Genomic DNA, 14,900 nt, shown 5'->3' with positions numbered 1-14,900 from the left:
GATTAAATGTTATGGCAAAGCATGATGAGAGCTAAATAGCTTGAAATAGATTTATACTAGTCTCCATTTATTTATCAGCAAATATGCAACACAAAAATGGTTTTTCTGCCTGGAAGAGAACAAAGAAGCATGAAAAGTTTCCTCAAGGAGGAATCTTAGAAAAGATTAGCGAAGAGGAATGCATGGCAGTCCATTAAATCATAGCTTACAAAGCTTTTAGCAACTTTCTGTTCTTGCCTGAAAACAACTGAGTATACATTTTTTTAAAAGTAAAGTCGAAGTATTAGTGCAATGAATGGCATACTTCACTTGATGGGCTTGAGGAGAGATGCATCAAATCAAAGAATGGTGGCATTTAAAAGAGAAACTGACATTGGAAGCAATCTGAAAGATTGCTAGAAACAAAAGACGTAAAAGATACTATGCACAGTTGGATATTAAAAGGATGGCCCAGAAGAAAAATATTCTAATCCTTCAGAGAAAGAAAAAGAGAACAGGAAAGACAACAGAGGGTTTTTTTATAGTTATAGAGGGTATATCCTTGAAGACAAAATGGAGAGAGGGAAGAGTTTAAGAATAAATGGGATTAGAGGAAGAGAATTTGAAGAAGCAAGACATTTGCAGCCATGGGGGGGAAAGCATGTAAAAGACTTATTGTGAGGAAATGGGAAGCTTAATAACAGCCACGTCTTGAGGGTCATCCAGAATATCAGAAGGAATGTAATTTACTTTTTTGCTGGGGGTGGGTGGGGGTGGAATGTTCCATAAACTGGGCACAATACCGGTTCTGTGGCTTGGTGGGCATGGCAGGGGAAGGATACTGCAAAATCTCCATTCCCTCCCCACTGCAGGGGAAGGATATTGCAATATCTCCACCCCACTCTGGGGCCAGCCAGAGGTGGTATTTGCCAGTTCTCTTCAAAAATTATGCTACCGGTTGTCCAGAACCTGTCAGAATCTGCTGAATTTCACCCCTGGCACCATGGCAGAGGAGGTATATGTCCTGGAACCCCAAAGTAGATACCTAATTGATAGTACCTGCAAATCCTGCCAAATTTAATGGGATGAAATAACTGGGGAGAGACAGTCCCTAAGATTCTTGCACAGAACTGGATGTTGGACTCAATAGCCTAAATAGCCCCTTATGCCAGTATGATTCCATGACATTTGACAGAAAGAACCCCAAGATTTGGGAAGCATCCTTATTATTAAAGACATCATTTTTGGCAATAGCACTTTAGCAGATTCACTTCATTCACAAAGTAGCCTCTTATTAAATAAGTTAAATATATTCTTAACCACAAGAGTCTACAAATTTGCCTTAAAGGCATAAAACTGTTTTGTTTGACTCAAGAGACAGAAATGTTTACTGTTTTGAATGAAAGCTTTGCTTCTCAGGGTGGTAACTTGGTCATGGAAAATACTTCACTGTTAGAAAAACATCAAGAAACAGCTTTCCCATTAAGGAGACACAGAGGTGGTAGTTATTACCCATGCTCCTGCACAGCAGCATCCATTTCCCAGCTCCTTGAACTGATCTCTGAACTCAATCCCCAAAATTAATGGTTTGGGGGATTTCATGCATTAGGGAAGGGTCAGGAAGGGCTCAGGATTTTATGGCCATCATGAAATTATTAGAATAGAATAAAAGAGTTGGAAGGGACCTTGGAGGTCTTCTAATCCAATCCCCTGCCTAGGCAGGAAACCCTATACCATTTTAGACAAATAGCTATCCAACATCTTCTTAAAGACTTCCAGTGTTGGGGCATTCACAACTTCTGGAGGCAAGTTTTGCCACTGATTAATTGTTCTAACTGTCAGGAAATTTCTCCTTAGTTCTAAGTTGCTCTCTTGATTAGTTTTCATCCATTGCTTCTTGTTCTACCCTCAGGTGCCTTGGAGAATAGTTTGACTCCCTCTTCTTTGTGGCAATCCCTGAGATATTGGAACACTGCTATCATGTCTCCCCTAGTCCTTCTTTCTATTAAACTAGGCATATCCAGTTCCTGCAACCGTTCTTCATAGGTGTTAGCCTCCAGCCCTATAATCATTTTTGTTGGGTAATGTTCCTGCGTAATCTGTTCATACTCTCCCACCCTTTGAAGGGTGTTCATCCCAAAGTGCATAGCTAAATGTCTATGGAAATTCTCAGCCATCCAGATCATGGTTGTCACAAAAGTGCTTTTTCAAGAGGCAACTGGACTTTCTGGTTTTTCTTTGAAGATGTTTAGTTTCTCATCCAAGAAACTTCTTTAGCTCTAAGAATCTTCAGATAAAATGTCTTCAGAGAAAAACCAGAAAGTCCAGTTGCCTCTTGTAAAAGCACCTTTGGGTGTTCCTGAGTTCCTGGACTTAGATCCAGGGGTGTCTCACTGTGTACAGAGGAACATGGAAATGTAGCACCTGAGCATGAAAATAAACAGTGAATACTAGTATCAAAGAAGCCCTAATTCAGGATAGGGATGAGAGCAACTAGCCAGAATAAGTATTACACCCTTATTGCAACAACAACAAAAATCATCCAGTGACTTATTTAAGGGGACCTGAACTTTGGGGAAAAACTAAGACATGTTTTTTTTTAATGTATTAACTTGATTTCATTTTTATGTCATTTATTGCTGTACAACTGGGTCACAGTCCCATGGAGATGTTAGAAATTTTGTTAAATAAATAAAGCAAAATCTATGTAAATGCTTCTGTGTCATATTTGTAGGCACTTTAAGGTCCACTTTGTTTGCATTTACTCAGAGCTGGATTTACCACGGATAGAGTTGGTTAAGATGATTGGGGTAGCATTTTTCAGTAATATATGGGATTATTTTGATCCTGTGGACTTTGACGAAATTGGCAAAGTTCTCCACCTTATGAACTCAGCCATCTGTGAGTTGGATCCCTTTACCTTCTGCCTCGTTTGAACTGTCACTTCTGAATTCAAAGGTCACTATGCTTTTTTTGAGAACATTGGTTGTACCTAACACCTTGAAGAGGGCAGGAGGAGTCTCCCTTTCAAGTTCTCTCTTGATCCAGAGACTATGGGTAACCTCTGTGTGATCAAAACATTCCCTTTTTTCAGAAAATAGATTTATGTACAGCTGATACTGTGATGATCTGGATTCCTTTCAGCATCATTTTAGACCTGGTTCTAAGATTGAAATGGCATGGGTCACTCAAGTGAAAGGATATGGCCCTTCTGCTCCTGCAGAACAATTAGCAAAAAACTATGGATCCTCAGATGGGATCCATGACTTTTTGCTAAGTAATGGGAAATGCTGGATGTTATATTGCTCCTGATGGTTAACTTTTTTCAGGTTTACAGGTGATGACTTGGCTTTTATGCTTTTATTTTTATGCAGTCATTATGATTTTATGGTTATGTTTTCATGTCATTTCTACTCTTGTTGAGTCTTGAAAAAAGAGTGATACACCAATAAGATAAACATAACTAAATATCTGGAACAGAAGTCTTCCAGGTTAGGCAAGCTTCAGTGACTAAGCAAACTGAGTACATACCCTGGCCAGGTTTAATGAGTTCATGTTTTTGGAGTAATGAACTATTATGTACAAGACTACAACAGAAGAAGCAATACAGTTCTTTAACTGTTCTTCAAAGTTCTACAGATTGTTTGGTTGCCAACTCCAAAAATCAAATTCCACCAGTGAACTATTCATCTATATGAAACTTTTCAGCATTATTTTTTTAAATCACTAGTATTTTACCACCCCTTTTAGATGAAAATCAATGTGAAACGCTCCTTTTATGCAATATTATAAAACATTGTATTAGTAACAGTCTCTAACCTTGTGTTTAAAGGTAATGTGTACCAGCCCCAAAAGATTCCAATCTCTGTCCTACTGCAACCTTCACTATAGCCATGTACTATCCCACTCCCACCCCATCCCTGGGGTCCCATCTCCCTCTGAGATATTTATTTCTATAAGACCTGATGAATCTAACATTCTAGAATATGCTAATAGGAAATATGCAGAGGTGGGTTTCTACTGGTTCAGCCGAGTAGGTAGTAACTCGGCCTGCCATGCCCCCAAACTGGTTCTCTTGGCGGCACCATAGGTGCCGGCATCTTGTTTTTTGCTTTTGCGCATGCACAAAGGCAGTTAGTATGGTTCATGTACTCTCAGGGCGTCACTGAGCGAACCGGCAGTAGCAGCAGCTTGAACCCACCCCTGGAAATGTGCTTATCCTTGTCCCTATCCTCCTAAGGGTATATTCCATCATTCTTTAGCTGGAAGACAGCTTATCTCATAGACTGCTTAGTTCAGTGTTTCTCAACCTTGTCAACTTGAAGATGTCTGGACTTCAACTCCCAGAATTCCCAAGCCAGCGAATGCTGGCTGGGGAATTCTGGGAGTTGAAGTCCAGACATCTTCAAGTTGACAAGGTTGAGAAACACTAGCTTAGTTGGATGTTCTCCAAGTCTGGTTGCCAAAGATTCCAAGCAAGACCAAAAGTCTTATAAACTCACTCCTGGGTTGATCTGGCTAAAATGAAGTCTATATACTGTATAACCTAGACAGGTGTGTGCAGTGAAAGTCCTTTGCTCTATATTTGTCTTAGGTATCGATTTATATAATACTGCATGTCTCTCTTGAAAGGATACAGTATAATGCTAAAATAAGCTTTAACATTGCAAACAGAACAATCCTTTACCTGTGGTTTATTTTTAATTTTTTTAAAGGCATCTATGGGCAGAAAACCACATAGATGGGATTTTTATTCCAATATTTTGTTTAGTAATATTAGAAACAATAACCAACACATTTGGAGCTTCTAGTTTGGGAAAAGCCAGTACAATTCTGTCATTATCAAGATCAGTCTTGGTCTGATATCCTCCAGATGCTCTGGATTATATTTTCATTAAGTCCCAACAGCTCAGCCAATGGTAGGAATGATGGGAATTCTCCAAAATATTTGGAAGGCACTGACTGGGCAAAGAGTAATATTGTGCTTCCTTCTGACACATAGTACATAAGCCATTTCCCACTGATATGCTAAAGTTCTTCCCATCCCGCATAACATTTATTGCCAATTTGTATTTTTCATCCATTGCCTCTGTCTTGGTTTAATCCTGAATGGTGCTGTCATTGTTAACATTTGTAGGCAATCAGCCCCTTTTCTACCTTTAAATTCCATCCCCCATCCCTTTGCTTAAATGTCACATTGTTACAGCCAGTAGGAAAGGAGGAATCAATCAGGGTAGCATGAGGAAGGGTCTTGAGAACATGGTGAGTTTTAACAGATGGCTGACCAGCCTCTGCTATTTTATCAGAAGATAATTAAATTGAAAAAGAACAGCACGTGTATCAGAACTTGTTAATTTCTACTGGTAGCTGCTGAGTAGGCTTGTATTGAAGGCAGGTCTACTGTTCTTCCAAAATTCTTCTCCCCCACTGCAAGTTGGCTTGCAGAGGGAAAGTGATTGGAAAAGAGTGCTAAATCCATACTCAAAAACCCAGCATCTCCTAAACCCCACCAGTTAGCTCTTTGGTGGATTTGAGAGATGTTGGATAAAGCAGAAACAATAAAGATGGATCTTTCAATATCCAGCACCTCCGAAGCATGGTGAGTCACAGCTGTGCAAAGTGGTGCTATGGACAATACATTCACCTTTAGGTCGGTAGCTTGGTGAACTGTCTTTTGGGAACTAGGGGTTTTGAGCAGCTATGCCCAGCTCTTCCCTGGAAAGTGGGTGAAGATCCCACAATGTTGATAAAGCTGAATGCCTAGGAACCCAACGGGAAAGGATTCCCTCTCCTTAGAGATCACTTGATTGTGATACCAATAGAATGGGTGGCAAAGTGCACCAGATTTAATACACTTTTAAAATGCTGTGGACTGTTGCTAAAGGAGAAAACACTGTTTTAACATGAGAATCTGATATATTTGGGTTGTGGACATGGCAGAAAAATGATTTCATAGTTTCACCTAAACAGCCCATCAGAGCCTGATTCTGAGAAGCTGTCGCCCAAGCTAAAGACATGGCATTAAAGAAAACAGAACTTTATAGTTGAAAGTCTGCATTGACTAAACAGAATAAAAACCAGAAGTAAAGAGAAGTATTTTCTCCAAGAGATCCTAGCGACAAAGTTCAAGTCAGCCATTATGCATTAGATTTTTTGAAGGAGTTGCCGTGGATAATGTGCCTCCAGGCATTCCTCTAGAAAATTATATGTTTCAACAAATGTGGAACCAAGTGTTGAAGTAACAATAATTCCCATAACATCCTGGCCAGCTTGTTTAATACAATTCAACAAACATTGTACGTATTCACCAATTTTGTTCTGATAATGTATGTTTGTTTTAAGTAGACTTTTAAAAAGTTTGATGGAAAATTAAGGAAAGCTGCAATTCAAAATTCTATTCCAGATTGGCAATCATGTTTGGGGAGTCAGGCGGACCGTATTAAGGACGCAGCATGATTCTCATGACGTGTTTCGATTCTTTGTGCTACTGGTCTATTCATTTCACTGCAGAGTTATCAAATAAGTGGACTTCAGGGCGAGGGTTTGATTTCCTCAACAAAACGTTTTGCCAAACTTTCTGTTTACTCCTGGCATAATGAAGAACGGTTACTTTTGCTGTGTGGGTTTGTCTTAGTAAACTTTATTCCCAAAAGGCACCTCTAGACAGTGTTCTTCACCACTGGGTTGTTTGCAAACTCAGAAGGAGAATTAAGCATCAGATCGCACAGAGTCAAGCTTCAGGAAAAATAACTCAAGAAGAAAAGCAGGTTGCAGGTTGACATTTCATTTCTACTGCTACAAAATGCTCTCCAAGCTATTGCCCCCAAGTAAGAAATACAAGTTGGAGGCATTTCACATGACATAAAGAACTGTCGGTTGGGAAAAGGTTAAATATTTTCTCCTCCTCCTCCTCCTCCTCCTCCTCCTCCTCCTCCTCCTCCTCCTCCTCCTCCTCCTCCTCCTCCTCCTCCTCCTCCTCCTCCTCCTCCTCCTCCTCCTCCTCCTCCTCCTCCTCCTCCTCCTCCTCCTCCTCCTCCTCCTCCTCCTCTACAAATCTCATTTTTGATTGCATGCAAAATATACCTGTATCTCAATAGGAGCTGATTTGTTTGCATGAGAAAGTATGACTTTCATGCAAAAGTATTCTAGTAGTTTTCAGCTTCCTTCTGGCCATAGAACTAATGAAAGGGAAACATTGAGAGATTGTCCTCTATATTGTATTTCAACAGTTTTTGAATTGCATATTTACATTATCTCTGCAGATTAAATCACGTTTGGTTCCGAAAAGAATCTTGAACAGGATTTGGGATGTAGAATCCTGATTCATGTTTCCTACTTGCTATCAGAAGAAGACATGGAAATCTAATGTGATACATAGTTCATTCATTTTTAATAAGATTTTTTTAAAAATCTACATTAAAAATGTATATCTATTTTTTAGGGGAAGATACCAGACTCCTGTTTTACCTATTTGTTAGAACCCTGGTGGAACAGTGGTTAGAATGTAGTATTGCAGGAAAACTCTGCCCGCAGTCCGGAGTTCGATCCTGATGGGCTTGAGCCTTCCATCCTTCTAAAGTTGGTAAAATGAGGACCCGGATTTTGGGGGCCATATGCTGACTTTGTAAACTGCTCAGGCAGTGCTGTAAAATTCTGTGGAGTTAAAGTGATATTGCCATTGTTAAAAATACCCACTTAATAAAATTACACTGCAAGTTAGCATACAGCAAAGCACATGCCTGTAATATAATTAGATTTTAAAGAATGTCTGGGGATCCTAATGGATACATTTAGAAAACACTGACAGTGGGGTCTATAACTTTGTCCTTTATTTGGAAATATGTTCAGGTACCTGGAATGAGGACAAGGGTGAGTTGTCTTGCTACTAGGCTAGGATTGATGAAGAATAATTCAACTGGTAAAAAGATGTTTAGTAACTGACCACGCCCACCACGACAGCTGTTCTGTCAGGATTGCAAACATTCATTGAAAGATCATCATGCTCTCTCAAAAAGAAATAAAAATGTGGGTTTAAATTATCAATTCCCTTAAACATTTATCTAACAATCTTGTGGATTTGGCTACTTTTGATTTAAGCCATTAGAATTTTCAGAGATCTTCCTCTAGGTGTCCTCATAGATGCAGTAAAGCATTAATGAAATATCCTTTTCAGGAGACACCCTTGGTGTTCCAAACGCAAGGCTGTTAAATTAGGAAGCAAGAACATCTTTTTTAGGCAGTTCTATACTCTTCTACTCTGATGGAATGGGTTACATATTTCCTGGGCTATTATTTCTCTTTTGAAGTAAACTTGTCCAGAGAACTTAAGAAAGAAAGAAAGAAAGAAAGAAAGAAAGAAAGAAAGAAAGAAAGAAGAGAAGAGAGAGAGAGAGAGAGAGAGAGAGAGAGAGAGAGAGAGAGAGAGAGAGAGAGAGAGAGAGAGAGAGAGAGAGAGAGAGAAAGTCCAATTTTCAAAATCTCCTTTAGAGTCAATTTCGGCCAATCAAATCTCATCGATGTTGTATAAAACTTTTGCAGCAAGCACAGCAGGTTCAAGGATTCAAAAACTGTCTGGGAGCATAAGTGTCTAATGGAGATTCTTAGTCATCCAGGTCAGTGTTGTCCCAAAGGTGTTCCCCCCCCCCCACTTCTCATCCAAGAATCTTTTTCAGTTCTGGGAGCATAATGTGGCATCTAATCCTGATTAATTTCCTGGTACTTTTTGTATCATGGAATTCTTTTCAACATTGCAGCAAGGCACTAAGAATTAACCATAAAGAAAAATTTAGACTGTGTGCCACCCTAATAAAATTATGCTATATAAATTATAAGCTTCCATAGCTACATTACATGCATTAATGGTATTGTAAGCAAATTTATGCCCCAACTTTTAGGGAAATGTTTACTTATTTGGGGTAAAAATGTTTTCACAAAACTGGAAAAATCACTTTCATAATGAATCTTGCTGTTGATTTAATATCCATAAATCCTAATACCTGGAAATCAATGCAGCCCAAGACATTAATCCAGTGCCTGTCATAAGCTAATAGGTTTGTTATTGCAAAACACTGGAAAATTAATATATGAGTTAGTCTGGATTAGAGGCATTAATAATTATGATTTATTTGGCTAAAAATGAATACACCAAAGACCTCTGAAAAAAGTCCCAGTGAAAAGCAAATTTATTTAAATCTAGTCACCACTTCAGTTTTGAATTTGTGGCTTTTTAGTATAAGTTTTTAATTTCTTTTTTTTTTTTTTTTGCTTGTTCAGTTTTGTCTTCATAATTTATTTTCAAATAGGGAAATATTGTAATATTCCCTTTGGTTCCACCTGTCACCCACACTGGTGGGTATTGATGAAATCACCTTCCTGTTCTCCCTTTTTCCTAAAACAAGAATTGGGAAATTAAGAGGGTTCAGAAGAAAAATGTGCACAAGCAGCTCTTTTTGTTTTGCAAACAAAGTTCTGGAGATCCGGATGGTTGTATTATCCTCCCTATTATTGGTTTAAATTTTTAAAAGAATCATTAATGCTCGGGACAAGTTTCTATAAAAATATGCCACTTAAATGGTGTTTGTTTTCAAAATACCAGCAAATGTGGATGGACAAATTAGTGGCAATTATGTGGAGGTAGATAAAAAGCCAACTGAACTGAACTCAAGACCATTCGTCTCCTCCTGTCAGTATGGGATTCAGTTCAAGGATAGAAGAAGGCAAAGAGCACAGGTTTGAAGCATTATAGAGTTTGATTTCTTTTTTTATTTCTTTCCAGCAAATGTTTTGTGGGAGGCAGCTGAGAGGTGCTAGGAAAGGGAAGGTATCCTCCCCCTGCCTTAGGCAATATCAGCAGTTTTAATTTTGATTTGGAAAAAGTTGTTGGTGATGATTGTTCTCTATCTGTCTGTCTGTCTGTCTGTCTGTCTGTCTGTCTGTCTCTCACTCTCTCTCACATACACGAGAGAGAGAGAGGAGGTGGGGGGGAGAGACACTTTTAGAGAATACAGCTTCTCCAGAGTCTTTGAAATTTAAAGTTGAGACGAGAAGGATATTGATAATTATTTTTGGACACCACCAAATAAGCATATAGGTCAAGATATACCTGAGTAAGAAAATGCTTCTGTTCTACTCCTGATCGCTAACTGATTACATGGGTAACATATGTGTATTGCAGAATGTGAATCCCTGTTCTCATTTTTGTAAGCTATACAAGCTGATTATTAATCATTCTTAAGCTGAGGTTAAAGAAACCTAGTTCATGCTGTTGGTGAATAAATAAATAAATGCAACATAGGTAAAAATGGTTTTAATTAAAGTACAGATATGGAGGTGGTGAATTCTAGGCTGGGAATAAAGGATTTCAGCCATATAAAGATTTGCTTGTTATATTGGCTCAACTATGTCACCTGTGCAAGATTCCAGAAAGCAGTGTTTGTGTTTTGGGAAATGTTAACTCTGTGCACATACATTTTGTGGATGGATTCAACTACTGGAATTTCACAAAATGATCAGGGCTCAGAACTCTCATGAGCTAATTCTTTTCATGTCAACAACAAAAAATAAAATAAAACGAAGGTATCTCATCATTTCTTCTTCAAATAAAGAAAATTTGAAAGAGGATTTTATCAGTATCGTACACAATGTTTTCATAGCATTTTCAAGTATTCAAATTGCATTATAAATGTTATTTACTTGCAAACTTTATAACCATTCCGGAAGATAAGTTAAAATGATTATCTTCTCTATTGCTGGGGGGGGGGGGGGAGTGGCAGGAATAAAATAATAGCTTTTTTCAAGGTTGTCTAGTAGATTCATGATACAATAAGAATTTCAGATTATACATCAAGAATTTTCATTATAGATGGCTCTCGCTTAACAACAATAATTGCGTCTTTGTTACTAAGCAGTCATCTTATGGCCACATCATTTAGTAACAGAGTCTCAATTATAAAGTGCTCAAATGTCACGTGATCATGCTGACTTATGACAGAAGTTGTGGCAGTTCCATTTCCCATCAATCAAATCTCGCGTGCTTCTTAGGCACAACCTGATAGGATCACCATTGACTTCACTTGTGAAAAGTCAGTACTTAAAATTGTGAATGGTGCTCACATGATTGCAGGATGCTATGGCCGTGGTAATTGTGAGCTAGTTGCCAAGTGCCCAAATTGCAGTAATTGGGGGACGTTGCCAATGCTTGCAACTACAAGGAGTAGTCATAAGTCTTCTTGTTCAGTGCCATTGGAATGTTGCTGAATGAGTGGTTGTTAAATGAGAACTACCTGAAGAAACTTTCCCTCTCCCTAACATTTAGCCTAGAGATACACGAAGCTGTTTCAGTAATGAAATTACTAGTGTACAGCAAGTGTCATAAAGCTGTTATGCAGTTTAGGGTATATTCTGCCCATCAGTGTACATAATGTATACTGTAAATACAATGGAGATCATTAATAGTGATGCAAAGAACCCAAGGAAAATTTTCTTCGTATTAGCGGAAAAACCTGTCACTTACTAGGCATCAGGTTAGTGATTGCCACTGGTTCTTATGACGATTCTCAAATGGTCTTTAAAATAAAAATTTAAACATCTCATATTAGTTCTGTAAAGTGGCTGGAGTAAGGATTGTTCCTCAGTGGATAATTAAACTTTAGCTCAGGGATGTGCGGTCAGGGGAGGCAGGGGAGGCAGAGCCTCACCTCTCATCATGAAATAATAATATATAAAATAATAATATCCACGAGGGTCCACGAGGGAGTTTCATATATATAAGAGGAAGAGGAGGGAGGAGGAGGAGCGCGCGCGGGACGGTGCCAGCTGGGCAACCGGCGGAGGCAGGAGGGTTCTCGGAAGCGCCAATAACCTTCCTGCCTCCGCTGTACTTTGCGCACTCCTCGCGACTGCAATCGACGTCCAGAAGTGGCAGGGGCTTGATGATGTCACCGCAGCTGCCATGCGCGGATGGACAGAGGTAGCCAGAGTGGCGCCAAGGCAGTCCGGCGGACGAGCAACCAAGGATCAGGCTGCCTGATCTTCCATCGCTCACTCGCTCTTTCGTCCGCCCGGACCCCTCGGCGCCAGTCTGGTTACCTCTGTCCGGCTGCGGCCAGCAGCGACGTCGGCGACGTCATCAAGACGAAGTGGCTTGGAGGCGAAGTGGTTTTCAGTGCTTTTCTGTGCGTCTGGCGTTTAGGTAGATAGCCGGATGTCCTAAACGCCAGACGCACAGAAAAGCAGCTGCTGTTGGGGATCGCAGAGCACGAGCCGGCGGAGCGCACTCAGGAAGGCAGGGAATGGAATCACGTGTGCTGATCCCATTCCCCGCCTTCCTGAGCATGCTCCGCCGGCTCGCGGTCCGTGATCCCCAACAGCAGCTGCTTTTCTGTGCTTTTCTGTGCTTTTCTGTGCGTCTGGCGTTTAGGTAGATGTCCTAAACGCCAGACGCACAGAAAAGCACTGAAAAGCAGCTGTTGTTGGAGATCGCGGAGCGCGAGCCAGCGGAGCGCGCTCAGGAAGGCGGGGAATGGGATCACGTGTGCTGGAGGCTGAGGTCCCATTCCCCGCCTTCCTAATGACGTCACCAGCCTCACCAGCCATAAACATCACTGCACGTCACTGCTTTAGCTGTATAGAAAAATTAAACTATACAAAAACATAAAAATTAACTTTGCTTATTACTTTGATGAACAACTGATTTCAGATAGTATGTTCACTCAGTAGAAATTTATACACATTGCAGAATATCATATTATTTTTCCTGTCATCCTGTGCTTTTAAAATATTTTCTTTCTATGTATATGCATCCATCTACAGCACTAAGATTTTTTTTTTTAAATAAAAAAATACACAAAGAAAAAATAGACAAGGAAAGACACTCATCTATTTTCAAATAATATTCAAACCATCCTACAATCTTTCTCAGGAAGCATGCCCAAACACCGGGAAACTAAAAAGCAGAAGTGAAAAAAATATCAATGTTAAGGTCTAGAACAGTGATGGCTAACCTTTTTGTTAATGCATGCCGAAAGCATGTGCATGCGTGCATGTACCCATAATGCAATGCGCGTGCGCCCCACTTTCTGCAAAATTACATTTGCTCCTTCAGTGACCATACTGGTTTAGGGGTCACTGCTACCTCTTTTCTCTTTTTAATTGCATTTTTCAAAAGTTGTTTCAATTTTGCTGCCCACTAAAATTTGGTGCCCCTAGGCTGGTACCCATTTGGCCTTAACCTAGAGCTGGCTCTGCCATGGCAGGACTAGAATTCATGTTTTCCGAGTTGTTAGCCTGGTGTGTTAATTATTATACAAAACTGGTTCTCCTAGCAAGTATTACTGTTAAAAAATAGATGTTGGACATTCGTGTTGAGTGGCAATAAAAGGAAATTCAATTCATTTGGGGCAAATACTCTCAAACCATCTAAACTGTTTGCTAAATAATCTTGTGGAAGGACAGATTTAGACTGTGATAAAAAGTCTGATTCCTATCATAGTGGAACCACTTGGACCAGTACAAACTGAACATACATATTTAAAGTTTCCGAATGTTTTTGTTTTATACTATTGCAAAAAAGGTTTAGGATGTAGGAAAAAGTTTATCAACCTTTTAAATCTTGTATAGAAGCTCAGGTGCTCTCAAAGAATAATGATGATGATAATAATAATACCATTAACATTAAATAGTTTAAATCTCAGCATTGTTAAAACTAGTAAGGTTTCTTTAAATGTTTTTAAGAGACTGCAATGTTATCTGAGAGACTGCTGAGAACAACAGCTGATGAAATTTTGTGATCGTCTGAGATGTAAAAGATTTTTGAAAAGAAAAATATAATAATTTGGGAGTTTGATCTATGCGCTCTATGGTGCTGTGAGTACAGCATACTAGAGGCTGTGTTGATAACCAACATGCATGAGGAATAAATTTAAGTTAATATGTAGAAACAAACTTTTATGTTCAAAATTTTAGTGCTGAGTTTTTATGGTTGAATTGTTCCTTTTTTTATTGTCAGACAGACATAACAATATAGGTTCTGTAATAACCGTCTAGCAATGCATCGTCAGATTAATATTCAACTGTCCCTGTGCCTAAGTCATGCACTCTGCTTTAAAAATGTCTGTGTGTCCTCTTTTCAGCTATTTTGGAGTCATGGAAGATGGCAAAATCACTCAAACGTCTGAGAACAGCAATGACACCTCCAGCTTGCCTTCTTCACAGTCTTCAGAGTCATCTTCCTACATACCTGTCAAACTAGAAGAATACGAAACACCAGGTTTCAGCATTAAGAAGCTTCTTACAAAAGCCAAAGAGAATTACAATTGCAACCAACAAAGTGTCCTCAACTTTTTTCGACAGTTGTTCCCAGTAATTGAGTGGCTTCCTCGTTACAACATCAAGGAACAACTGCTGGGGGATGTCATCTCCGGTGTGTTGGTAGGAGTTGTTTCCATCCCTCAATCAATCTCTTACGCCCTCCTTGCAAGCCAGGATCCCATTTATGGTCTCTACACCAACTTCTTTTGTGCTATTATTTACTTTGCCATGGCTACCTCGCGCCATAATTGTGTTGGTTCTTTTGGGGTTCTTTGCTTGATGATTGGGCAGACAGTAAACCGGCAACTTACTCTAGCAGGATATGATTTGGACATGGGTACAAATCTGATGGCCAATACCACAATGAATGGGACAGTTGCCTGCGACAGAGGTTGTTATGCAATCACAGTGGCAACCACTCTAACGTTTTTGGTTGGGATTTATCAGGTAAGATAAATTAACCTTTCTTTTTAAATACTTTATTTCTATGTAAGTGTCCATCTAGTCTAAGCAAAAAATGGCCTTTATATTTAGTGCTCTCAAGAGTATTTAAACTGAAAAAAATTATGCTGCTTTTAGTACAAACAAGTGTATCTCTACATGAAACCTGTAGG

The 14,900-nt window shown here is 39.4% G+C and overlaps 1 protein-coding gene across 2 annotated transcripts in view; it reads left to right on the top strand.

Moving 5' to 3' along the window:
* The window catches only part of SLC26A2 (solute carrier family 26 member 2), a 53,671-nt gene that overhangs the window by 36,113 nt on the left and 2,658 nt on the right, over positions 1-14,900 (top strand). For both annotated transcript variants that reach the window (XM_081935510.1, XM_081935509.1), the window contains exon 2: positions 14,109-14,733. In XM_081935510.1, the coding sequence (XP_081791636.1) occupies positions 14,122-14,733 (612 nt within the window). In that variant the 5' untranslated portion in view covers positions 14,109-14,121. The remainder of the gene's footprint in view (positions 1-14,108; positions 14,734-14,900) is intronic.

This window comes from Natrix helvetica (genome assembly GCF_964273705.1).
Source record: "Natrix helvetica genome assembly, chromosome: 1".
Classification (NCBI taxonomy): domain Eukaryota; kingdom Metazoa; phylum Chordata; class Lepidosauria; order Squamata; family Natricidae; genus Natrix; species Natrix helvetica.
The sequence above is the reverse complement of the archived record's forward strand: the minus strand, read 5'-3'. Positions and strand labels throughout refer to the sequence as shown.